The sequence below is a fragment of the Lacerta agilis genome, chromosome 1 (genome assembly GCF_009819535.1).
Source record: "Lacerta agilis isolate rLacAgi1 chromosome 1, rLacAgi1.pri, whole genome shotgun sequence".
Classification (NCBI taxonomy): Eukaryota; Metazoa; Chordata; class Lepidosauria; order Squamata; family Lacertidae; genus Lacerta; species Lacerta agilis.
In genome coordinates, this window is record NC_046312.1 from 64063669 (window position 1) to 64090339 (window position 26671).

Below are 26671 nucleotides of genomic sequence, written 5' to 3' on the forward strand. Positions count from 1 at the left end.
TGGTTCTGTCACTGCGAGAAACGAAGTTACAGGGAAACAGGGAGAGGGCCTTCTCAGTAGTGGTGCCCGCCCTGTGGAACCCCCTCCCATCAGATGTCAAGGAAATAAACAGCTATCTGACTTTTAGAAGACACCTGAAGGCAGCCCTGTTTAGGGAAGTTATTAATGTTTGATGTTTTATCATGTTTTTAATATTCTGTTGGGATACGCCCAGAGTGGCTGGGAAAAACCAGCCAGATGGGTGGGGTATAAATATATTATTATTATTATTATTATTATTATTATTATTATTATTAATGTGGGCCACCTTACTCAGGATGCCTTACTCTAAAGAAGGACCGCCTTTCTCAGAGTGAGGGGCAGTGCAGGCTTTTAAGTTCTGTTTTGTGATGTGCATCTACACACGCCTTCCCTGTGCCCCCTGCCTCCTCTCCAGGATGAACAAACTGTTGTCCCCACTGCATACTCAACAGTATAGGCAAACTCAGCTCCACAGGACTATCTGTAATGTGATGTCTACAAAGCCAGCAGGCAAAGTAAGGCTTCATATGTGTCTTATTGCAGGGCTTTTCAGGGACAGGCTTGCTGGTGTTGGAAGAAAAGAAAAAAAGATGAAGAACTGCAGGAAAGCTTCGTATTGAAACCTTGGCCTGGTTGAAAAGAGGAGTTTATTCACTTTTGCATAGCAGGGTAGCTCCAGAAGGAGATAGGGTCAACTGGGGCTAGTTCCCTGATCTGTGCAATGGGAAAAGAGCTGAGCATGTTTTCAGTTTCTTTATCTTTACTATGATAAAAATAAAATAACTACACGATAAGAAGTACTAGCAACAATTTTCTTGGTCAGCTCTCTAATCTTTAACTGGAAATATTTATTTCCAAATAGGAATAAATGTTCATTTCTAGCATAGATTAGTTGTTAGCCCAAAACACCTACAAGGCTTCAGCCCTAAACATACTTACCAGGAAATAAGCCCCACTGATTGTTGAGGGACTCACTTCTCTGACAAAGCATGAATGGGGCTGAACTGCCTTTGTAGTTAAGTGTCAGAACAATCCAAATGCCTTTGCGTTGGTCTGGGTTGTTTTTAGTTTTTTGACACACCTTGCAGAGTCACTTTGTTGGTGCAAACCTCCCCTTTCCATCCACCAAATATGTGGTTGGGAAGAAGTGCTGCTGGCAGGATCTCTGCCAGTGGGAGTCAACGGAAAGACCCGATTCCTGGGGCTGAGGCAGGGCTAAGCCACAACAGGATCCATGCCCCCCCTTGCACCTCCTGTCCTAGCTGCCGTGTGTGGCAGAGGTACGGAAGCAGCAGTGGGCCTTTTGTGCTATAAAGCCCCACTGGGCTGGGCTTAAATTTCATCCTTAAACTATATGTTTACCTGACAAAATTACGAAAGGAATGCATGACAGTGTGAAGCTGTTTAATGGAAATAGAAAGGCTGCAGTCCTACCCACACTTGAAAACAGAGGGATTTACTTCTGCGTAGAGAGGCGTAGGGATCTAAATGAAGTCCACATTGCTACAACCTGTGTAAGCAGCCCGGACACTGAGATCCAGCGCTGAGGGCCTTCTGGCGGTTCCCTCACTGCGACAAGCAAAGCTTCAGGGAACCAGGCAGAGGGCCTTCTCGGTAGTGGCGCCAGCCCTGTGGAACTCCCTCCCTTCAGATGTCAAAGAGATAGACAACTACCAGACATTTAGAGGACATCTGAAGGCAGCCCTGTTTAGGGAAGCTTTTAATGTGTGATATTTTAATGTATTTGATTTTTGTTGGAAGCCGCCCAGAGTGGCTGGGGAAATCCAGCCAGATGGGCGGGGTACAAATAATAATAATAATAATTATTATTATCATTAAATTGGGCTGTAAAGAGCTGTGGGGCAGCATAATGTTTGTGACTGAAAAGTCGCCAAACCTGGGAGCTAGCATTGCCTCGCAATCCATTTTGGTAAACCACAAATAACTGTAGTAGAATCTTGAGATTTGGGGCGATATGGTGAACCCCACTAGTTAACACTTTGCCTCTTCAGCAGACATTTGCCAACACCATTGGGGAATGAAGTGACTGAATGGAGAGAAATGTGTAACAGAAGAAGTGGTGAGAAAGGGAGACATTATGAGAACCTTTGCAACACAACTTGACCGCTCTGGAAAGAACCTATTACCTTAATACGGGGAAAGATGCTAATAGTTGCCTGAGAGCTTGAGAGAGGAAGAATTTAAATTTTCTCCAGCTTTTTCTTCTCTCCTCTTTTTATAACTCTGCCTTGCATAACGTGCAGTACTGCACGATCACAAAAAGAAAGGCTTCAGGACTATGTATTTACTGTTACTTCTTTATTTAAATATGCCTATGCCTTGCCCTTAAGAGGTAATACTTTCCGGCAGTTAACAATAAAACCAATTAAAGCAATCAACATTAATTAAAACAGTAGAAGTAAAAAGACAGCATTTTAAAAGCATTTCATCAGCAGATCTAAATCAAAATCAAAATTATGTTTTCCAAAGCCTGGAGAAAGTAAAATATTTTTCCCCCAGCACAAGATTGACGTACGGGTAGATAAGGGTGAAACTCCCTGAGATGAGTATTCCTTAGGGAGGGGTATTGGTACCCAAAGTATCTCTCGCTGCTTGTAACCTGCCAAAGAGCACTTTGTCCTTGCTTAGGGTGCCATAGTCTACTCCTGTACCCCCTTGGCTTTCCAGTGTGTTGTAGTGGTTAAGAGCGGTAGACTCGTAATCTGGGGAACCGGGTTTGTGTCTCCGCTCCTCCACATGCAGCTGCTGGGTGACCTTGGGCTAGTCACACTTCTTTGAAGTCTCTCAGCCCCACTCACCTCACAGAGTGTTTGTTGTGGGGGAGGAAGGGAAAGGAGAATGTTAGCCACTTTGAGACTCTTTCGGGTAGTGAAAAGCGGGATATCAAATCCAAACTCCTCCTCCTCCTCCTCCTCCTCCTCCTCCTCCTCTTCTTCTTCTTCCTTTTGAAGAGCCATGGAAGTGGCAATGGAATTGGGCAAGCAAGCAGACACTCTTGAGGATCACATAACAGTGGAGGAATGTTCCCCCATCAGCAACCCCCTGCCCATCACTGGAGGGAAAAGGCAACCTACATCAGCCACCACCATGGTTGCTTACAGAGAGTAGCTCTTTGCCCCTCTTTTCTGTGCAGAATGGAAAGGAGGGTGGGTGTCCAATCCCAGCATCAATTGAAAATTGGGCATGTTTAAGAGAGTGTGTCCAATGTAGGATAGGCCGTTCCTTGGAAGTCTAATGGAATCCACTCTGGAAGTCCGTTCGACTTCCAAAATGTTCGGAAACCCAAGCGCAGCTTCTGCAGCCAACCGGAAGCTGCGGAAGCCCCGTCGGATGTTCCAAAAATAGTTCACAAACCGGAACACTCACTTCTGGGTTTGCGACGTTTGGGAGCCAAAACGTTTGAGAACTAAACCATTTGAAAACCAAGGTACAACTGTTTTGGAAATAGGAATTGAGCAGGAAGAAAGAACATCCTCTCATGCCTTATGGATTCTTGGGAAGATATTTATTGAGGGCTTTTGTGGATGCCATCATAGGCATACTACAAAGCAACCTTGCACCTGCATATGCCATGCTGGTAATCCCTAGTTTAATGAGCAGGCTCAAGTTTCAATTGATTTAAGTCAACAAGTATCATTTCAATGGAGAGGAAGAACCTTCAGAGTGTGTGTGTGTGTGTGTGTGTGTATGTGTAAAGGGACCCCTGACCATTAGGTCCAGTCACGGATGACTCTGGGGTTGCGGTGCTCATCTCGCTTTATTGGCCGAGGGAGCCGGTGTACAGCTTCTGGGGTCATGTGGCCAGCATGAGTAAGCCGCTTCTGGTGAACCAGAGCAGTGCACGGAAACACCGTTTACCTTCCCGCCAAAGCGGTACCTATTTATCTACTTGTACTTTGACGTGCTTTCGAACTGCTAGGTTGGCAGGAGCAGGGACCGAGCAACGGGAACTCACCCCGGGGCAGGGATTCAAATCGCCGACCTTCTGATCAGCAAGCCCTGGGGTCTGCGGTTTAACCCACAGCGCCACCCGCATCATATATATGTATATGTACACACACACACACACACACACACCCTTACAAGAAGTCATGTGCCTAATAAAAGTTGTATCACTTGACAATTCTTTGATCAGGCGTTATAATTACATGAGTTCTGAGTTTGAGTACTTCTCATGATGTCCCATGATGATCCAGAACATTGCTCTGGCCAGTTTCTTCATGCTTGCAGCTTAAACCATTTGTTTGTAACTGCTGCATAAAAGCTACAAGTAAGCGTGAAAGTTTAGATCGGAGCCAAGGGGAATCAGCATAAATCTTGTAGATGGGTATTTCCTGCTGCAATCTGCAAAACTAAACACTCTAGGCAAGCCGATTATACTAAAAGAAAAATGAAAAACCATATCAAAATTTTATGTTCAGCAGTGCAGGATTCTGACTAAATTGTGTGTTTATGGTCTTGTTAAATATCTCTTCCCAGCTTACTCCATTCCCAAGGTTGTTTAAATCATTATTTCAACCCCCTAAGAAACTCATACATATACTCTATTTGTGTCTGCACTTTTAAATCTTTATTTTTGTATTCCCATTCCATTGTCCATCTGTAACTTTGATTTTTTTAAAAATGTTGTGAGCAGTCCTTTTGAAAGAGGGTGGTGGTATTTTATATGCTTGTTTATATAGTGCAATGGTCATGACTGGCACCCTCAGACCCACCCACCCTGGCACCTGCTAAGCTCCCCTCCCCATTTTTATTCTTATTTTAGAAATTGAGTGTTTGCCTTTTGTGGTGGTTGGTTGCATGTCGAGGTTACCGTCCCAGCTCCCCCCAGTAATTCAGACATGACACATTAATTTTGGTTTGGGTTTTTGGCATAATTTTGGCCACAACTTTATTTAAATACAGCCAATGTGAGTGGTTGCTTAGGCATTGGAACCGACTACTGTCCCCCCAGCCATGGGACAGCTGACATTCGCTTTTGAGGGCGAAGTCAGAAAAGGGTGAACACCTAAGGCAGAAGCGGAGTCGGGCAACGACCCAGGCCTCTCCCCCAAATGCTCCCTAGGACTCCGCTTGGCCCAAGCCTCCCACCACTGGGTATGGACAAAAGCAGAAAGAGTCCCTGGATTCTTTTAACAGAATACCCTTATTTTCAGGGGTAGGCCCAACCAATTTCCTACCCCTGCCCCGCGCATTCAGAGGTAGGCCCAGCCTATCCATACCTCTGAAGCAGCGTTACTAGGGGCAGGCCCAGCCTATCCTGACCCCTAGTGCAAGCAAATTTATACCAATGCCTAACCGCCAACCTTACAAGTTGTGACGATTTGCTACGTAGTAGGCAAAACCAGTGACAAAAGCCAATCAGCCACCGGATAAATTCCTACCAGGCTCCCGCTTCAAAGCAGACAACCCCATGACAGGCATAGCAAGGTCAAGCAGCAAAAGCGCCGTTCCCAAATTAGGGAGGGCGGGCGGGAGATCCGTTGCACACCGCAAAAGTGAAACCAAAGTTTCACAAACTTAGGTTATAAAGGCAAGAACTGTCAATCAACCAACTAGCAACATGCTAAACTCCCCAGCAACTTGCCTTAACCAATCCTAGCTGTGGCCAGCCCAAAACCCCCTCCCATTAACTTGGAGCTGCTCCTTTAACCCTTCTGCAACCCGTGCTCTCTTCGATGGGAGAACACGCTTTGCATGTCGAGGTTACCGTCCCAGCTCCCCCCAGTAATTCAGACATGACACATTAATTTTGGTTTGGGTTTTTGGCATAATTTTGGCCACAACTTTATTTAAATACAGCCAATGTGAGTGGTTGCTTAGGCATTGGAACCGACTACTGTCCCCCCAGCCATGGGACAGCTGACATTCGCTTTTGAGGGCGAAGTCAGAAAAGGGTGAACACCTAAGGCAGAAGCGGAGTCGGGCAACGACCCAGGCCTCTCCCCCAAATGCTCCCTAGGACTCCGCTTGGCCCAAGCCTCCCACCACTGGGTATGGACAAAAGCAGAAAGAGTCCCTGGATTCTTTTAACAGAATACCCTTATTTTCAGGGGTAGGCCCAACCAATTTCCTACCCCTGCCCCGCGCATTCAGAGGTAGGCCCAGCCTATCCATACCTCTGAAGCAGTGTTACTAGGGGCAGGCCCAGCCTATCCTGACCCCTAGTGCAAGCAAATTTATACCAATGCCTAACCGCCACACGAGCTGCCCCAAGCTCGCCGCCAACCGCTCACCATCCCAATCCAACCTTTCAACCCTCCGCAATATCCTCCAGCAAGATATCACTCCAACGGGAAGAAAGGTGGACTCCATCAGCCCGATAAAGCTGAACTGCCCTGGCAGAAATCCTCAGGTGCCTAATAATGGATCCACCCAGCTCCAGGACTTTAGAGGAAGCAACCAATTAATGCATTTCCTGGAATTTCGGTACCCGCCGGGCGGAGGCTGCCTTGCCATTCCCGCCTCTGCCACCAATGCGATCAGAAAAGCTTAGACCCATGCACCAGCGACATTAATTCCCCCAGATCCCTCTGAATTGTGGAACGTAATGGAAGACAGTCCATGATCGGCAAATCATTTCCCCCCAAGTGCACCACTATTGCCTCAGGCCGACCATCCCAACTCCAGCGGTGCCGAATCAACGGTAAAAGTTCGCCCCACTGCAATCCATGCCTGGCTAACCATGACACCTGCACGTGATGGGGAAAGCCGAGCCCGGCACCAAGCCCAGACTCCAAAGCTCGGGCGCCATCCCAATGGACAATGCTGTGTCCCACAATCCAGATCCGGGTAGCCGCTACACCTGAGGGGTCAAACAGAAAAATATAAGTACCACAATAACGCTTCCTCACATAGCCCTTATAGGCGTCAGAGTTCCACTGCCCCATGTTCCTGATTCTGTCAATCCCCAATGAGCGGCTGTAGATGCCGCCCCAATACGGAAAGATCGGGGGGGCAAAATGGACGCCACGACCCCACAGGCTGTGATCGCCGTACGCATCACCCAGGAAAACAGCTGCCGCGTCAAGGGGAGCCCATTGGCATGGATCAACAAAGGGCTATCGCCTGCAGGTTTAACTGCCAAAAATTTTAGACATGTCCCACGCTGGACGCGGCCCCACTAGCCCGATGGCCGGCAGGGAGACGGCCGTCCCCCTCCTCAGCTGGCCTGTTGCAGAGCTCCACATGGCCAGGGTAACCTCTGAAACAGATAAGTCGACGGCCTGATAAAACAAGCCCCTGGTAAGCCCGGCCTCCGAGGTTTCCAAACCACCTCGCCAATCCGCAGTGCGCCAATGCAACAGGAAAGGCCGCTGAAAAAAGTCTGGCCTCGAAACGTGACCAACAATGGAATGCAACCTAGAACACAGGTTGGTCAGCAGCTCAAAGGAAATGAGCCACCTAGCAGCTGCTTGGGGAGTGCGGAGCCTACCCCAACCTTCCAAAGCCTTGCGAATCGACAGATTCTGCGCAGGATCTGTGTCGAAAAGGGGCCTTACAGAAAAGGAAATGGTGGCCAACTGCAGCTTAAGTGGTCTTGGCAGCCCTCCCCCATTGGAAAAGGTGCGCAAGGTACCGCAGCACCTGGGACAATGGGGATGTAGTTCCACCCCCACAGCCACAGACTCCCGGTGAACTGCCAGGAAGTCTCTCCAGGCTTTATCATAAGACCTAAGGGTGTCCAGCGAAACAGCCACCGCTACTCCCTGCCCAAGTACATGCTGCCAATATTCCACCGGTGCACTGGAAAGGGGTTCCGGGAGAGGCTGAGCGTTCTGGGTAAGACCTGAATTGCTCGATCTGAAAATGGGAAAGGGCGACAGCCACCTCGTTAGTAACCCCCGGCCCAAAGCGAGCCGAAACCAATGTTGAAATGCAAACCGTGGAGCACAAATGGCTGAAGCAGGGCTGATACCCGAGGCGAGCGGGAGGACTGTGTGACCAGAATGGGCACCACCGCCTGGTTGACCGCCCAGAAACACAGACGGCGGTCCTTGAAGTCCTCGACCCAAATATAGACTGCTATAGGGAAAAAACTCCAGAAAATTAATCCTGTGTGCCGGCCTCCCTTTGCTAGGTGTGCGGCCAATGTCGTGCCACCAAAGCCCATTTCAATAGAGGCCGAAGCTTAGCGACCCCGCTGCGTCCGAATGAACTAAAGGCCGATGTGCAGGTTCCCTACGACCTGCCACCATAACCACCAATTGAAATCCTCCAGAAATTGCACCCAAACCTGCAGGTTTGCCTTCCCTCTCTAGGCAGCCGTTGCCCATGGTGCGTGTGCAATGGGAGGAGGTCCTGCATAACCTTCTGCAAGGCAACTAATTTATCTTCAGGCGAACGAGACGTTTGCGATACCATAACCCATTGGATACCCCAGTGAGTTAGCTAGGTGGAAGGGCCCTCCATCTTCCCGCAGCCAGGGAAACGCTCAATTCCTCCGACAGGGCCGTGAAGGCCCACATCAAGGTCAAACAGTCGCCTGTATCGTCTGATGAGACCAGCAGGAAGTCAACGAGATAATGGGTGACCCCCCCATAAGGCCAGTGTAAAAGTGGAGGGCCCAATCAAGGAATGTGCTGAAGCACTCAAAGGCTGCCCAAGCAACCGAGCAGCCCATAGGCATTGCCTTGTCAAAATAATATGGCCCATCAAAGCGGAACCCCAGGAGCCAGAAGTCCTGGGGATGAATGGGCAACAGCCGAAATGCTGACTCAATGTCGCATTTGGCTAACAAAGCCCCCGGGCCAAATCTCCTGATTAATTTTATGGCGTAATCTAAATCGGACGAAGCAGCACTTGCTTCAGAGTAAGTATTACAAGTTAACTTCCTTCAGGCAGACAGCATCTGCATAGGCAAGCGGTATATTTGGGCAACGATATCCATCTGGATCCCTAAATACGTTAAAAGGGAAATAATATGGCCCTCCGACTAATCCGCTGCCACAAGGACGCCCAGCTCCTCAGTGAGGGAATATTTGACATTTGATAAGCTTAATCACCTGAATCCAGGGACTCCTATGTCATGAAATAAAATGCGGGATAGCCTCTGAGTTGCAATTAATTATGTATCATACAGAAATCACATGGGGCTTCCTTAGGGACAATCCCCCATGGAGATAACTGCAAGTCAGGAATAAAGGGGGAATCAAAAGGAGTCCCGCCATAAGTCTCAATGCAAACTCCTACCATCACCCTTTTTACTGGCTACCACAGGTAGCACTCTAACCGACTTTTGAATTGCTGTATTCCGGGCCACCAGCTGGCTGTGGGCCCCCTTCACCACCACAAGATGGGAGGGTGTCTGCCTATACCACAAGCAGCACAAAAAAAAGTGCATCCATTTGCAGGAGGATGGAATTAACGATCAAGAATGGACAAGCAGGGAGGGAGCCTGAGAGTCGTATTGGGCAAACTACCATGAAATGCAACAGTTGGTTCACCATCCCATTAGAACCACGCCAGAGCCTGCTTAGCACTGCAAGCTTGCAAGCATTTTTTTTCTTTTTCTTTTTGCTGCATCACCAAGAGGTGCTCCCATCCTGGCAAACCGCCCCCTGGACACCTCGAGGTACCTGTGAGAGGCCGTTGATGAAGAAGAATCATCGCCTTGACTCCTTATGGTCTACTTTTGGAACGTCTCTTGTGGCAACGCTTTCCGCCTGAAGACGTTCTTGCTGGAACTGACAGGCTGACCTCCACAGAGGACTCAGGCGCAGGATCCTGCCGCAAAGCACCTGGGAGAGGCTGAGGAAAGGAATAGGTGAGATACCAACCCCAGAAGAAAGCCTGTGTAAGAACTGAGAATACCTCCTGGAACGGGAAGGGGCCTTTTGCTGCCCCCTGCTGCTAGCTGCCCGCTGAGCTGATGCTCCCACCACTCGTACTGGGGCCTGTGGAAAGAAAGGAACTGGACTCCGTGAAAATTGGGAATCAGCAATTAAAAACCCCCGATTCCGGGAGCTCCTCCCCTTCCTCGCTGGATGCCGACGTAGCAGGAGATGAAGCCCCAATTGGGGGTGGTGGCCCTGCTTGTGCACTGGTTTGACGGGCGGAGCGTTGAAGGGGACCATCCAACCCGGATGCAAAGCAGGCCAACACTTCTGGATCACCATCCAAACTTGCATGAAGGATTTAAATACGGCCCCCAGCACAACTAGGATTGGGCGAACGAAGTGACTGGGATGGCTCCTTAATAGCCCTCTTTGCTGGGATAGAGGAAACAGGCTGCGCAGAAGCCTTCTTTGGAGCCATTCTAGCTGCATACAGATAAAAGGAATCAGGCAAAACTATCACAGACCAAGCTGCTGAACCATTAAACCCCTGGCAATCAGATCCTGTGTGAAATTGCCTTGTATATTCAAATTTATTTATGGAACAATAAGCCTCTCCCCCAACCACTAAGGCTGTGGTGGTTAAACAGCCCAGTTGATTGCTGTATTCCACTGGACCACTAGGCCTATTAAGGCAAAGCCCTTTTCCAGTGAAATAACAGACGAGAGGTGACCTGCCGCCTGTCTAGGTACCCCTGCATGCCCTTCTTAGAGAGAGGCACCCCCTCGGAACCCATAGTTCTTTCTTTTGGGGGGTGGGGTATCAATAATATCACAAATGGGCTTCCCTCAGGCAGGGGATATAGAAACATGAATAAGCTGCACCAACAGGGTAAAGAACAATTTCTACCCGTGGGCTGAGGGGCTGCTGAATGAAAGACAGCAACATTGCAGCTGACATTAAGGGTTGGAGGTAATATGACAGCACACAGAGTGTGACAGTGACTGGGAGATTGGGGGGAGCAGGGCTCACTCAATCTCACTGTAAACATGTGGTACAGTGACAATAAGTATGTCTATTTCTATTCCACCTACCCCATAATAGAATAGCCCCAGTAAGGAATACCAAGAAAAAATAGACATCTAAAATCGTGAGCGTCACTATCAGGGCAAAACATAACTGAAGGCAATAAACTTGCTCAGAAACAGGATAGCTCAAGAGCATACACAGAATGCTCATAGACATATGAGGCACAGAGTCACTGGCTCCACTCTGTCTGCCTCAGCAATGCATTAGCAACAAGCTACTGAGCCTGCAAACAGATACATTTCTATAGAGGAAATGAGTCACATGTCACAGAGACTCAGCCACATCTGCTAACAGTGGAAGGCTTAGGCTTGATGCAGGCCGAGTAGGCCTCACTGATTCCACTCTAAGGATCTTTGTCATAATGAGGCCCACACAAAATAAAAAAGAAGCAGCCCAAAACAGTGGTAACATCAAAACGCTAGGAAAGCACCCTTGCAATAGCAACAGCTGCAGTATTAAAAGAACCTCACCACAATGTTCCTGCCCAAGGCTAGATAAAATACAGCCAACAGCGCTGCACACCCCCAAATAAAGGCAGCCATCAGGGATACTAATGAAAGTGATTCCAGCCAAATAGGAATAGCCCTGACCAAACCCCACCATTATAAAATGTGGGAAAGGGGGGAAAACATTTTGTGTGAAGGAAAGTCCCAAATGGGGGCTCTCACTATTGGGAAGGATTACGCATGGGCAGCACTCCCAGGGACAGGGAGAATCTTCCAAAGGTGCAGGGGTAAGGGCCCAAACAGGCTCCTAGTGTGGCAAAGCCCCTGCCAGGGGTGGGGTGGGAAATCAAACAGGAAAAAAGGGGGAATTAAAGTAATTAAGGGATTGGGGAGGAGTGGAAGGAAGGGGAAATGAAGAAATTTAACCAGACAATGAGAAGATCACTCCACTGTCCTCCAGGTGGTCCGAGTGTTCTAGGAGATCCGTTGCACACCGCAAAAGTGAAACCAAAGTTTCACAAACTTAGGTTATAAAGGCAAGAACTGTCAATCAACCAACTAGCAACATGCTAAACTCCCCAGCAACTTGCCTTAACCAATCCTAGCTGTGGCCAGCCCAAAACCCCCTCCCATTAACTTGGAGCTGCTCCTTTAACCCTTCTGCAACCCGTGCTCTCTTCGATGGGAGAACACGCTTTGTAGGGTGGTTGGTTGACAGGGAGTGGCCACCGGGAACATATAACACCATTCTAAAGGATCTACACTGCCTCTGTATACCTGAAGGAGCGTCTTCACCCCCATTGTCCAGCTTGGACTCTAAGCTGCAGCTCCGAGGGCCTTCTGGCGGTTTCCTCACTGCGAGAAGTGGGGAACCAGGATGCCCTCACATCAGATGTCAAGGAGGTAAAGAACTACACTACTTTTAGAAGTCATCTGACGGCAGCCCTATATAGGGAAGTTTTAAATGTTTGACATTTTATTATGTTTTCATATGTTTTGTTAGCCGCCCAGGGTGGCTGGGACAACCCAGCCAGATGGACAAAGCATAAATAATAAAACTGTTGTTGTTGTTGCTGCTGCACTTTTTATTTTTTTGAGGGAGCTGGACTCTTTTTAGTCCATGTTTCATTTGTTTGCAGGGAGCACATACAGGTTTTTTGCTTGGCATTTGGGAGGTCCTGACCAATTTCTCTTCTGTAAAATAAGTATTTTGTGGTGCCCATAACAATTCCTTTAGACCAGGGGTCAGCAAACGTTTTCAGCAGGGGGCCGGTCCATTGTCCCTCAGATCTTGTGGGGGGTCTGGACTATATTTTGAAAAAAAAAAATATGAACAGATTCCTATGCCCCACAAATAACCCAGAGATGCATTTTAAATAAAAGGACACATTCTACTCATGTAAAAACACGCTGATTCCCAGACCGTCCGCGGGCCGCGTTTAGAAAGCGATTGGGCCGCATCCGGCCCCCGGGTCTTAGTTTGGGGACCCCTGCTTTACACCTCCAGCATTGCAGGTTGGGGACCCTGATCTATTTTTTTTAACAACAACAACAAATTGTTGTTGTTGTTGTTGTTGTTGTTATACCACCCTTTATCCAAAGATCTCAGGATGTTTCACAGCATAAAAATACAAGATTAAAACACAAAAGACATCTAATTAGTAGGCTGAATCTGGAGAAATGTGCACAAATGACAGCAACAGAAGTTGACTTTCCTGCTTCCTCCTCTCCCTGGCAACCCCAGCAGCCCATGGAAAAGGCTCCTCTCAGGTTTGGAGGACTCTCCTGAATGGGGTGGGCTGTGAGGGAAAGGGGGCTCCCCCAAAATCAGGTGAGCAACCTTTCCCTTACTGACTTAGCCTTTGTGCGTTAAACATACATTGTCTCGGGATGTTCAAATTACTGTACCACATTGCAATAGCTCAGGCTGAGAAAAGTAACTCTAATGGCAAAATGATGAAATAATTCCTTGTATATAAAATTACCCCTTGAATATACAATTAATAACATTTTCCACAATGCTTTGGCAATCAGATGCTCTGTTAAATAAGAATGCTGGATACATTTATGTGTAGTTACAAAGGAAATAGACAGTGATTATGGGTAATCAAAATCTGAATTACCATTCTTTACATAATGAGACTATGTATTAAATAAGTATGGGCATCTAAAGCAGATACAGAACTGCCACAGAATTCAGAAAACTGTACTTTAGGTGCATAATAATTTGAAATGCTTATAGTGTTACCTTGCCTGAATATGTGTTTCTTTGGCATGAAATACTGCATAGAGGGTGTGTGTGTGTGTGTGTGTGTGTGTGTGTGTGTGTATCTAATCTTCATCGATATCTGAATTTTTAAAGTCAGTACAAGTTGTGAACTTTTTTGCAATCTAAAGTCACAGCTCTGTAAGTGGACTTTTGTCATTCACAAATCCCCTTTCAGCAAGAGGGAGAAAAAGCAAAACAAATAATTTTTTTTTTTGTAAGAATCAGTATGGAATCTCAACCTTCTTCGAAGCACTCTAAAATAAATTCTGAGTGGACAAGCACCTGTCCATTAAGCAAAACATTGACTCTGTTTCAGACTTTCATAACCCAGCATTGCATCTTAAAATAACTTGAGAAAATGCATAAAGGAAACAAATCCCCCCCCCCCCTCTGGGAGGCAGTGAGCACTGAGAGGCAGGAACTCATCACCCCAGAACGCAAAGGGCAAAAGAAAATGGGATGAAGCTACCAGGAATGTATTTCCTTTCAGTCAAGTGATATTTAAGAGGCATAAAGTTAGTGTATGAGACTGCACAGGAGCCTTTTAAAAAATGTTCTGGGGGTCATTCCATTAATTTGAACATGTGGCCTTTTTGTTCCTGCAAGCACTTCAGTGTAAACCACGAGTTTTTCCAAAAGAAATTTGCCATGCAGAGACTGAGTATGTGTTTCTACATCAGCCAAAATAGATGGTTTATTGGTCTCTTGGGCTGTCTTATTCTTCCTGAAGAGTAAATCTGTGAAGCTCAAAACTACATCTGTGCCCATCAACATAAAGAAAAAGTATCCATTTTATTTGCAATCCAAGGCAGCTGTTCTGTACAGATACACACACACACACACACACACACACACACACACCAGGGCTGTTGTTGGCAGTGGGAAATGCAATAATATTTCCCATTTTATCTCATAAATAAAGCTTCTTCATGCTATGGAAGCATTGCTTTTCTTCAATTAGGTGAAAGTGAAATAATTAAAATGAAGATTCCACATAGCACGTTACGTGGCACCAGAAATGGTCAGGGGATGGGGTGGGGTAGGGGCTTACCTGAATACCTGTTGCCAGAGTCTCTGCAGGTTAGTGGGAGGGGTGACAGCAGTGAGATTGGTGCACTGCAAAAACACTGGTTGGAGTGCCAGATGGGCTTCCCCACTGCATTTGCTCCATGTCAGTCTCCTCCTTGTACCCCACACTCAAGGGCATCAGCTTGGATGGAACTACACTCCTAAAATTATGAGCAATAAGTGCCAGGAGTCAAGAACAGTCTAGCAACACGCCCCCCTTCCCCCCAAAATACCCACATCCATTTCCCAAGTTTGTTTTTTAATGTTTGCTTTGTTTGCTTCAATACTGTACAGTGGTACCTCGGTTTACGAACTTAATCCGTTCCAGAAGTTGTTCTTAAACTGAAACCATTCTTAAACCGAGGTGCGCTTTCCCTAATGAGGCCTCCCGCCGCCGGTGCCCTTCCACTGTTTGGATTCCATTCTTAGACTGAGGTAAAGTTTGCAACCCGGGACACTACTTCCGGTTTTGAGGAGTTCGTAAACCGAATCATTCGTAAACAGGACTGTTCTTAAACCAAGGTACCACTGTATAATGGACGTGAACAATTGGGAGTGGAAATCTTTGATTGCAGAATTCAATCGCAACCAAGGAACAGAACCAAAGGTTCCGCTCCATATGTCGGAAGTGACTTCCATTCATGGAATGGCTGTTGATATAAATTTATATACCACTTAATTTTTTTTAAAAAACCTCATAAAACAAAACAAAAAAATGCAGCCAAGCCCACTTCCTGATGATGAGTTATACAGGTAAATCACAACTTATGCCCATTTAAATGTTGTGTATTCAGCCTTACACGCTTGGCAAAATGTTTTTAAAAATACAAAGGGGGGCAGCATCCAAGAAAAAAATCCCTTTGGCAATCCCATCCACCACTGTACCCAGGATGTTTTAACTTAATGCGATTTTGGCTTTACACACTATCCCAAGAAGGTAACCCTCATGTTAAGTTGAGAGTCATCTATGGTTGTAAACCTATCTTCAGAGTTTCTAGAAGTCTTGCTTCTTGCATACAGTTATTATCCTCAGCATGAGGGATGGTGAAAGACCCTTGTTGCCAAACTCTGGAACTAATTTCACTTTTGTAACACAACCTGTAACACAGCTAGCTCCAAATGGCCTGAGATGGGCTTACCTGAAGGATGACCTTTTGCAGCATGGTCTTGACTGGCAGTCGGTTCCCCAAGTTGCCCCATCGTCAGAGATTAGGGAGAGGAAGGGCCTTCTCAGAGGTGGCATCCAAATTATGGTCCTCCATCCCTAAGCACAAGGGTGCCATAGATTTGACACCTCCATTGCTATATTTTAGGTGATGTGCAGGATCCATCCTGTTCTCTTGGGCTGTTCTGCAGTGTTTCCTTTTCATTTTTTCAGGATGTATGCTGGGCTCTTTTGTTTCTATCTTTGCACTTGCTCATCTGATTTTCATTGCTTTTAAGTTGCTGCTTGCGGTATTATTATTGCTGTCTTTATTGTAAAATAAACATAAAATGGTTTGATTGATGTTGATTGTTAGTCACCTTGAAACCCATGTCCAACAGTGGGATATAAATATTAGAACCAATAGGCAAATAAAGATAAGTGCATTTCAGACAGCACAGGTGTATTGAAGAAACGTATAGAAATACTTTCTATAGTCCCAGAGTTTCAGAAGCTGAAAATCAAGCTCTCTGTTAGATCTTGTATTCATGGTGAATGTAAGCTGACCTGTTCCTTTGGCTCAAGGTGAGCTAGCCTGGCATTTTTTTTCTTCACTTCTTCCTCTTGTTCCCCCCCCCCCCCCATTCAGCCTTAAGAATGAAGGAGGATTTATATATCTTGACCCAGACACTGATATCTGGAAGACAAGGGTGCCAAGATGGATGATAATATGATTTATCTCTTATTGGTGCTATTATAAGACCTTGAATTTAGTAGAATTTTATGGTGCAGTTTGATGAAATATTACTCCTTTACCATGCTACTATTCTTGCCACATAATAACAGAAGCAATATATATTTTATTATTTTCTTCCTGTAATTATCAAGGTGAACTTAGCCTTAAATCAATGGCACATTAAAGACCAGCTTTTCTGTACCTACCGGTACAATTTATATAGGTGGTGATTGTTTCCCCCCCCCCTTCTCCATACTTGGTTTTATTTTCTCTTCTTTCGCCTAGCACAACTGATATTTGAAAATCACCTGTGATGTAAACAAAACAACTACCCTGTCTAAATCAATATATAGGAGAAAATAAACCTAGTTCTATCTATTATTTGTGTTTCACATAAATGTATACTTGCATAAGTGTAGAAAACCATTTTTTGTCCTATCTTCCCCCAAAATTGCCGTAGATTTTAGGTTTCTTCCACTGGAGTATCAAGGGGAGTAGGTCACTTTGATATGATTCTTTCTCAGTTGGGATGGGGAGTTACCCAAAAGCTGGCCATGGATCAGAAAGAGCACATCATTCTAAAATCCTGGGAGCTCCCCAAAGTCAGGCACTATATGCTGGGCTCAGGAGGTGGAATGCTACTTGTGCCTTTGTGTTCACAGAACAGATTTCATTCCAGTGAACATGCCCACTGATAGCATGTTGGAGTGGTATGCCTCTAAAATACAAGTTTCTGGAAATTTCAGGTGGGGGGACTGCTGCAGCCCTTCAGGTCTGTTTGTGGGCTTCCCATGGACATTTGGTTGGCCAGTGTGAGAGCAAGATGCTGAAATAGATGTGACTTTGCCATGATCCAGTGGGCTCTTCTTAGGTTCTTAAGAGGAAAGCAAAGTTTTTTTCTGATTTCTCTGCTCCTTTCAGGTCCCACTTTTTGTCTTCTTCTATCAGCAGATGTGGTCACTGCATCAAAGCCATCATGTGAGCACAGTGGCATCACTTGGATTCCACCCAGGGTTAACATAGCTCATTTAACTTATGTCAAGGCCTAGAGTCTTTGCAGAGTTTCACAACCCACATGCTGGATTTTCTGTGGCCCTCCTGATTTTAAAAGAAAACCAACTCCTGGAATTTCAAGGGATGAGGTTATACCAAGAATTTTTTAGTGGCTAATATGGCCCATTTCTAATCATTGTATCATATATACATATGGTATAATTTTGTAGAGCATCCAGTCTTTTCCGACACTATGATATGGATGATTGTAATGAAATACATTTTTGTTATGCTTCTTTAGATTATAGATGAAGAAGAGACACAGTTCATGAGTAATTGTCCTGTGGCTGTTACTGAGAGTACACCGAGGAGAAGGACCCGCATTCAGGTCTTTTGGACGGCGCCTCCTTTGGGCACAGGCTGTGTGATTTTGAAGTAAGTAAGTTTGTGGATTAAACATTTAGTTGAAACCTTGCTGAATATAGCGTACTTTATTAAGTTGTGGTGCTTTTTCATGTCTCATGCATATGAGTCAACAGCATGGCAGTGTGTGCAAAGGTGTGTGTATGTGTATAAAATCAGATTTGTCTTTTATTTCTTAAATTATGTATTTTTGGTCATTGCCACTCAAGGTAGCTGACACACCATAAAAACACAGTACAGATTCAAATGACCAAGATTTTTAAACCCGCTGAAGAGTTTGCAGCATTGATGAAATTGCTTGTTCTTGGTGCAACCACAGGAAAGATCTTGGCAGCATGTATTCCAGTTGTTACCAAACAGCTGGGGCTAAATAACAGAAGCCTCTCTGAGCCATAGTCAGTTATTGGGCAGAATTGCAGCATGGGATACCTACTACCAGCTCTCTTGTCTCTGCCATGCACTCCCATAACATAACTAGGCTAAATGTTACACCCATCACAGGGATCAGCACCCACAGGGAGAGTTTTCAATTACCATCAGCCCCAAACATATCACTTAGTTGAACTAAGTGAGTTGGAGACATAACATATTTGACTTTCCTGTCTACCCTTCACACCATTGACAGTTGTCCACAGAAACAGAGAGACTCACTTCATGATGGCCCTGTCTCTTGCAAGGGGTTCTAGGTATGAGGAAATTACCACAGGAAGGTCAGTCACTAGGGTGAGGGTATCGTTGAACCAGGCCTGCTCACGGTACAATTCATCTTTAGGAAAGTCTCTTCCCTTTACTTCCCTTGGCAACTGGACAGCATAATCAGAGACAGAACACACCAGACTAACAATTGTGAGCAGATCTTCAATGATGGACAAGAGGTGGTTCACAAAGCATTTATAAGTGGGGACAGGGGAATGGACAACCACAGATAATATCAGCTATTTACTGTGTAATTAGTTACCTTACATATTGTGAGCTATAGCTCTTCCTTGGGAGCAGAATAAAATTTAGGAAGGGGGAGACAGTCCCAAAACTGACATTGTGTTCCCTGTTCCAGGCAGAGGGATGTTTTCTCACTAAGAATAGTCAACACTGGTGGCATTCACCCACATAACATCTCAGGTGGATGCCATCCATGATCAGTGATTTATCAATTAATGTTGTTCTTGCCTTGGTAGATGATACTTGCCTTGGTAGAAGAACTTCACCACAATCCCATGTTCAGATGATACACTAAGCCAAACCTAGTCTTAGTTGTCATGGAGCCCTGATCTAAAAGCACTGGGTTGGCGGGCGGAGCAAAGTGAGTGAAAGCTGCTTTCTGGGAACCAGCACACTCGTGTTGTCTTGGTAAGCTATAGTTTGGGTTACCGTAACATGAAAATCAGATCAGTGTCTCTGGCTCCCCCTCCCTATCCTCTGTAATTTTCAATGGTTATGTGAAAGGCCCTAAAACTGCTCAACTGATTTGCAGCAGGGTTTCCACAAAGTGTCATTTTAAAGGCAATTGCCTGGAGGCAATATATTGTTTCCTTTATTTTATTTATTATTTATATCCTGCCCTTCACCACTTTGATAATCCCAGGGTGGGTAACAACAATTTTAAAAGCTATTAACAAAATTAAAACAATCTGCAATAAAAGCCCAGTATAAAACAGCAGCCAACAGCTCTGATCAAAGGCTTATACTATCAAAATGCAGCAGCAATTTTCAAAACCTCCACCAACAAATAGCAGCAGCATCGTGTGCTTATAGGAAGCTGCATGTGCTTTATATTCTGGACATAGACATGGGTTATCAATTGCTTTTAAGGGAGAAGACAGAAGGGCCACAGTCTGTAATACCACTGGTGTGTGTGTGTGGGGGGGGGGTCTTAGTTTGGTCTCCGTTATGTTGGTCACCAATGCCTGAGGCGGTGCCTCTTTGTTTTCACAGTCCTCTGTATTTCCACCCTACATTTTTGGATATCCACAGGAAGACCACAGAATGACTGACATAGCCTGCTTTTCCAATCAATTTCCACACATGTAAAATGGATGAGCATTGCATCGTATTGAGAAACCAGCGCTTGCATGCCAACATTTCAGCTGCACAAGATTGCTGGCTGTTTGCACCACTTTTAACATTTTCAGCACTAATTGTGCATTATTTTTTTCCTGGTGTGATGATCAGGAAATATATATATATTGGATGTGCAAATAATTGGAGGCACAAGCTGGGAGAATTTCATTCACTGCAGAGATGGAAACCCTTTTTACGTACATAGTGCAAGGGCTTCTCCAGACTTCCTACAGAGGGGGGGAAATTCATAGAATCAAAGAATTGTAGAGTTGGGGAAGTACCTCATTGCCCTGGACTTCAGCTGATAATTTTATGTTTAATTTTGATTGCTGTTTTACAGGTTATTCTGGTCTCATGCTAATATTTTGATGTATGATTTGGTTGTGAAATGTTTTCTGTTTTATAACTTTTTTTTAATAGTTGGCCACTTTGAATTTCTTCCAAATAAATGAATTGCACATGAAACCACTTCCTCTGAAGAAATCTCAAATTTATTTATTTCTTCTTTCCTTTTTTGCTTCCCTCAAAGTCCCCCAGGCCCAGTTTAGACATGCTGCAAAACAATCAAAAAGGCATTATGCATCTGCTGTTACACATGCATAGCTTCCCTTTTAAATTAGGTCCACTCTGACTATGGATCCCTGTTGTTCTAACCTATGAAGCAACTCAGTTTCAGTTAGATATGCTGGGTGCATATCTAACTGCACAAATACGTAGCTCAGTAGTCTGTGGCATCTCCAGGCAGGCTGGGAAGGACCCTTGCCTGGAATTCTGGAGTTGACAATCCTGAAATAGATGGACTGATGGTCTGACTTGGTGTAAGGCACTTACTTAAATTCCTCATATTGCTCTTGCAGAAGCCTAGTGGCACATTAAAATTGGCCAGTCACCTGAAGAAAAGCCTGCAGATTTGCTTTGAAATTCAATTCACGCAAATTTTCCAAGACAATTGTTGATGGTTTCTTCTCATCAGTTGTCTACAGAGTTTCACAGAAGCTAGGATCACAATACTGGGAGGAGTTTCTTACAGTGGAGCAGGCTGACAACGCCGTAATCTTTCAACATCTTGTGTAATACAAATGTGAAGAAACATAAAGCTGCCCCATAACATTTAAAAATTTGAGTCAGAAGAGAACCGGATGAGCTTTCTTGAGTATAAGTCAAAATACTGAAGCCTGTTGAACGGAAGCAGCTTCCTTCATTGTGACTTGTTAGTGAGAATGATTAGCAGCATAATACAGTGCTAAACTGTTGTGCGGGGGCAGCGCAGTACATAGCAATTATCATTTTTGCTTTTGGCACAAACTTAACACCCTGTACATTTTTTCCCCTACCAGGATGTAAAGCTTTGTGCACATCTAAATTATAGGGTTTACAGTAAGCCCTCCCTCCCCCCCCCGCTCTCCTGTTGCCTCCTCCCACCCACATAAATGCATACAAATGTTGGACACCATTTTCTCAGCTATTGTCACATCTGTGAAAGCTACAATGCTACCATAAAAAACCCGAAGCGCTCAAAACGCCCCACCCACAATCCTGCTATGAAAGCAGTTGTTTCTGAAAGGCGTAGAGAGGAATTCTGCTACCTTAAGCACTCAACAAGCATTGACACCATTAGCTGTTTTTATTGCGGAGGTCTTGCATATTGCAGAAAGTACATGACCATTCAGGTCAGGGTATATGTCCTGTTCAAAGGACACATTGCTGTTGGGAACTTGTTCATTCTCCATCCCCTTTTTGGGAGACAGTCCTCCTTACAGGTAGGGAAGCTGAAAGCAATGATAGGCCAGAAAAGGTAAGAACGTAGGAATCTGCCTTATGCCAAGTCACAATATTCATCTATTGAGCTCAGTACCATCTATATGGACTAGCAGCACCCGTCCAAGGCTTTCCCAGTCCTACCTCCAGATGCCAGGAACTGAACCTGGGATCTTCTGCATGCAAAGGAGATGTTGTATCCTCAACTATGGAAGCAACTCACATCAACCCTGATTGCTCCTATCCCCACTGAAACTCTTCTACTGAAGCTTAGAAGTTATTTGAAAACTGAATGTTAGCTTCAGGCTGAAAGAAAGGCATGATTATGCAAGCATTACAATAATCCAAATTTGCAGAATGGTTGGAAACTTTGCAACAGTTCACTTTCCTTCTCCTATTTGCATCTATTGAGTCCTGACTGTCCATGAAATATGTGACCTGGGTTGCATTTGTTGTTTGGCTAGCAGCGACTTGTTTTCTGTTGAAACTGTCAAATAACTTCATCACAATATGATTTTTGTGTGTGGACGGGGGTAGCTTCTTGTGGTAGAAACTGTGTTCAAGCAGAACTGGCAAGGGAAATGTTTTATTCTTTTTAAGACAAAGCGTGGAATTTGTTATTTTTAAGCATAAATCATTCCCCTTATGGTTTATTCATATGGTTCTTTTTCGATGTGAGCAGCCACCAGAGGGTTTGAGCAACTTGAAAAGGACATAAAGTGTGCCAAATTAGAGATTTGGCAGATTTAGAACATAATTTACATGTTGTTGTTGTTGTTGTTTTTAAAAAAACCATTCGTTTGGAAAATTGTACAGCTGGAAAACTGGCTTTGGTGTTAGCAGAACAGAATCCAGACATCAGGAGTTAGTACCTTGAAGATTTTTGGAGCCCCCTATTTTGTGAGTTTGACATGTGGACCCCAAAGATTATACTTCATTTTGAAGCTTCCTTTTACCTGAAGAGTCTATGGATGTGAAAAGTACATCTTCTGGAGTTGTAAGGATCTCTGGCATTTTAAATGTAAGAGATTCTATATATTCCTTTGTTTTGATTTGGGCTAGTTTACATCTCACTAGCTATCACATTTTGAAAATAACTTTATCCAGCATCCCCCCCAATAGAATCTATGCAGTAGTTTACATAGATACTGTAATCTCTTCATATGGAGATTTTAACCAAAGCACTGTCAGTTTGCATTTCTTAGTGCAGAAAATATTGATCTGATGTGTGTAGAAATCTTTCCTTTTCTAATTAATTCAACAGGGTTCTGGAAGCTTCTCTGTGTGAAAGAAACAAGCAGAAGGTTCATGATGTTTGGGTTATTCATTCAGAGAAGCTGAGTAAAGCTGACTTAAACTGGTTCTGTTATCTCTTTCAGTCAAGGTCATGCTGACTATAAAAGTAGGGCCAGAAGGAGCCTAGGTTTCACTTTATCTTTCTTTCTCTTCTCTTTCTCGTGTGGTGTTCTGTACATAGTATGCTATAGTGTTAAGGTTTAGACTTATTGTAAGTTATTGTGTGTTTAAGCTAAGTCTGCTGCAACTGGATTTCTTATGGACAGTGCCAATCCTGAATGTATTTGATTTGTGACCATTATGCTCGTTTGCCTTCAGCAGCAGTCTTCTTCTTTTCTTTGGCAATCACTCGTAGCCAAGTAAGACTGTCTTCCATAAACACGGTTTTAACAATGAGTCCGTAAGTGACTGTGGAGGCCAATTCTGTATCCACATGTCCTTCCACAGTGGGGACTGGTTTCCGGGCGGGAGTTGATCACTCTGTGGATTTGCCAAGCGTGCCTTCCTCTTAGCACGTTTCTCCCTTGCGTTCTAAGTTCGAGTGTCTTCAAAGCCCATGACACCTTTGGTAAAGGCTGTTCTCCAACTGGAGCACTCACAGGCCAGTGTTTCCCAGTTGTCAGTGTTTATGCTACATTTTTTAAGATTTGCCTTGAGACAGTCTTTAAACCCCTTTTGTTGACCACCAACATTAAGCTTTCCATTTTTAAGTTCAGAATAGCAGTAAAGCACTGCTGGATAAAATTTAATTGCCTCTGGTCTATTTTTGGGGAATCCTGCAACGTGTTTAAGTTTTTACTCTAACTATACATTGGAATCTACTCTGGATCAATATTGAGTTGAATTCCATGACAAGCACTTCACAGGTGCAGCATTCCATAACCCAGAACTGATAGGTATGATGCTGAAGGTAGGGCTGGCCTGCCAATTAACCTTGCTGAAGCTGTCCCCTCAGATGGCAGCACAGCTGGAAGGGGCAACAGAACTGGAAAGAAAGGGGAATCCTCATGCACCTTTGCCACTCCTCCTCTGGCTGAGAATAGGAGCCGCTGCTGCTGCCATCCCAGTCGCCCCTTGGGGGGGGGTCCCCCTCCCACTGCCTTTTCCTCTCCAGCCTCCTTGTTTCTCTCACACCATTTCAGCTTGCTGGGGCTTCACCTCCAGTCATCTCAGGTGGCATCAGTGGCAGCACCATTTTCTGTTTTGCCTCAAGTGGCAAAATGTTTTGGGCCGGCCCTGTTGAGGGGATAGAAAGTAAACTGATGCAATTAGGTTCCCCACCCCTGATCTAATGATTTTGCAGATATCCTTTATGCTCCTTAATAATCCTGTTAAAAAAACTTCTGGTATCCGTGTTCTACTCTCTGATATATTGTGTGCATTTCAGCCACTTCTGAAACATGGCAGCCATACATAGAATTATAGACGTGTTTGAGTTGAAAGAGACCCTGAGGGTCATCTAGTCCAACCCCCTGCAATGCAGGAATCTCAGCCAAAGCATCCATGACAGATGGCCATCCAACCACTGCTTTTAAAATCTCCAAGGAAGGAGAATCCACCACCTCCTGAGTGTGTCCATTAATCACAATTCTGTCGTCTGTGGCATTAGCTACCCCGCTCAGTTTGGGGTCATCTGCAAATTGGATGGGCATCCAAGTTGTTTATAAAGACACGGAACAATAATGGGCCCAGGACAGATCCTTGCGGCATTCCAATTGTCACTTTATTCCAGGATGATGAAGAACCATTTGTGAACACTCTTTGGGTTCGGTCAGTGAAATCCACCTAAGAGTTGCCTCGTCGAACCCACATTTTACCAGCTTCTCTGCAAGAAGGTTATGGGGGACTTTGTCTAAAGCCTTACTGAATCATGAGTGTCAGTCACATAAATATGTCCCAAGATGGACCTCCTTCTATCTCTAAATCCTGTGCTTCATTATAGTGACATCTGTGTAATTATGATTTCACATGCAAGTTGCTGTAATTTTGGAACACAGCTGTTCAGAATCTCTGCACCAAAAAAATAAACCTAGCTGCCAACAACACTAAGAGTCATCTCATTCAAATTCTTGCTGTTTATACTACTGTTCCCACTGATAAATTACCATAAATTATGTGTGTGGAAGAGAAGACAATTACTGTATGATAAAATACACACATCAAGTATATTGAAATCAGTGACAGGGGTTGTTCATCTCTGGAGGAAAGTTACTAATGATTTAAGTTGGAAAATGTTATTTCAAGGAACTGGGATGTTAAAGTTTTTATGACATCTGTTTCCAGTTTTGCAACATACATAATATGATTCAGTTGTTTATATTATACAGATTATGTACAGTATTATACAGCTTTAATTAGATACATTTAAAACACCAACATATTCATGTATGTTGAGGGAGAATAACCTGAGAAATTTATCACAAACAGTGGGATGCCACCCTACTTTTCTTTCATTTGTGGTTTATTGTTACATGTTTGCGGTTTCCCCCCAGAGTTAATTTAACAGATTTTAACTGTTTAGACAGGGATGATATGAGTCTAGTTGATTGAATTAGTGCTGTGGGAAAACCTGTCTCCAATTTGTGAACAGTTTGCTTCCATTTTTCTGCCTCATTTCAAAGCACTTTAGAATTTCTTTAGACGTTCAGTGGGGTTCAGGTTTGAGCTTACGTATCACTATATGTTGACCGAGGGTGGTGTGTGTTTCTTTCCATCATTATTTTTTCTCCAGCCCTCTGAAGCCTCCTCAGTTGCCTGTGCTTCCCGATAGGAAAAAGCCCCATGGAGGAGTCAGCTCATGACGTCTCTCCCTGGCCTTTAAGTGAAATGCTAGAGGACGTTGGGTACTGAGCGCCTGAGATTGGCACGCTCGCTGATTTTGTTTTGAAGAGAAGTTCCTCTGTTTACCCTTCTTTTAAAGGAAAAACAAAATCTACAATTTGGGCATCCACCTAAGGATTTTCAAAGGTGAAAATACTTTGCTTTTTAAAAAATATCAAGCAACAGCTATCCGGCCCATTGTAGGCAGCCTCCCCACATTTCTGTGCATTTATAGGAAAGCCCAGCCCAAGACATGGTGGGGTTTTCAGGTAGCACAGTGACCCAGGAGGCCTGAAGCATGCAAACCACCAAGTACAGGATCTGAGAGCCAGTGTGGTGTAGTGGTTAAGAGCGGCAGACTCGTAATCTGGTGAACCGGGTTTGCGTCTCCGCTCCTCCACATGCAGCTGCTGGGTGACCTTGGGCTAGTCACACCTCTTTGAAGTCTCTCAGCCTCACTCACCTCACAGAGTGTTGTGGGGGAGGAAGGGAAAGGAGACTGTTAGCCGCTTTGAGACTCCTTTGGGTAGTGATAAAGCGGGATATCAAATCCAAATTCTTCTTCTTCTTCTTCTTCTTCTTCTTCTTCTTCTTCTTCTTCTTCTTCTTCTTCTTCTTTAGAATGAAAGAAAAGATGCTCACAAACAGTGCTTTTTTCTGGGGAACACTCAAGGAGACGCAGTCCCGCCACCTTTTTTCCTAGAAGAAAAGCACTGGTTAAAAGTGTGGCTCTTACTGTAACAACTTCATGA

The 26671-nt window shown here is 44.7% G+C and overlaps 1 protein-coding gene across 1 annotated transcript in view; it reads left to right on the forward strand.

Moving 5' to 3' along the window:
• Window positions 1-26671, forward strand: part of SPON1 (spondin 1) — a 271260-nt gene that overhangs the window by 41193 nt on the left and 203396 nt on the right. The window contains exon 3 of the mRNA XM_033151839.1: window positions 17866-17999. Coding sequence (XP_033007730.1) covers window positions 17866-17999 — 134 coding nt within the window. The remainder of the gene's footprint in view (window positions 1-17865; window positions 18000-26671) is intronic.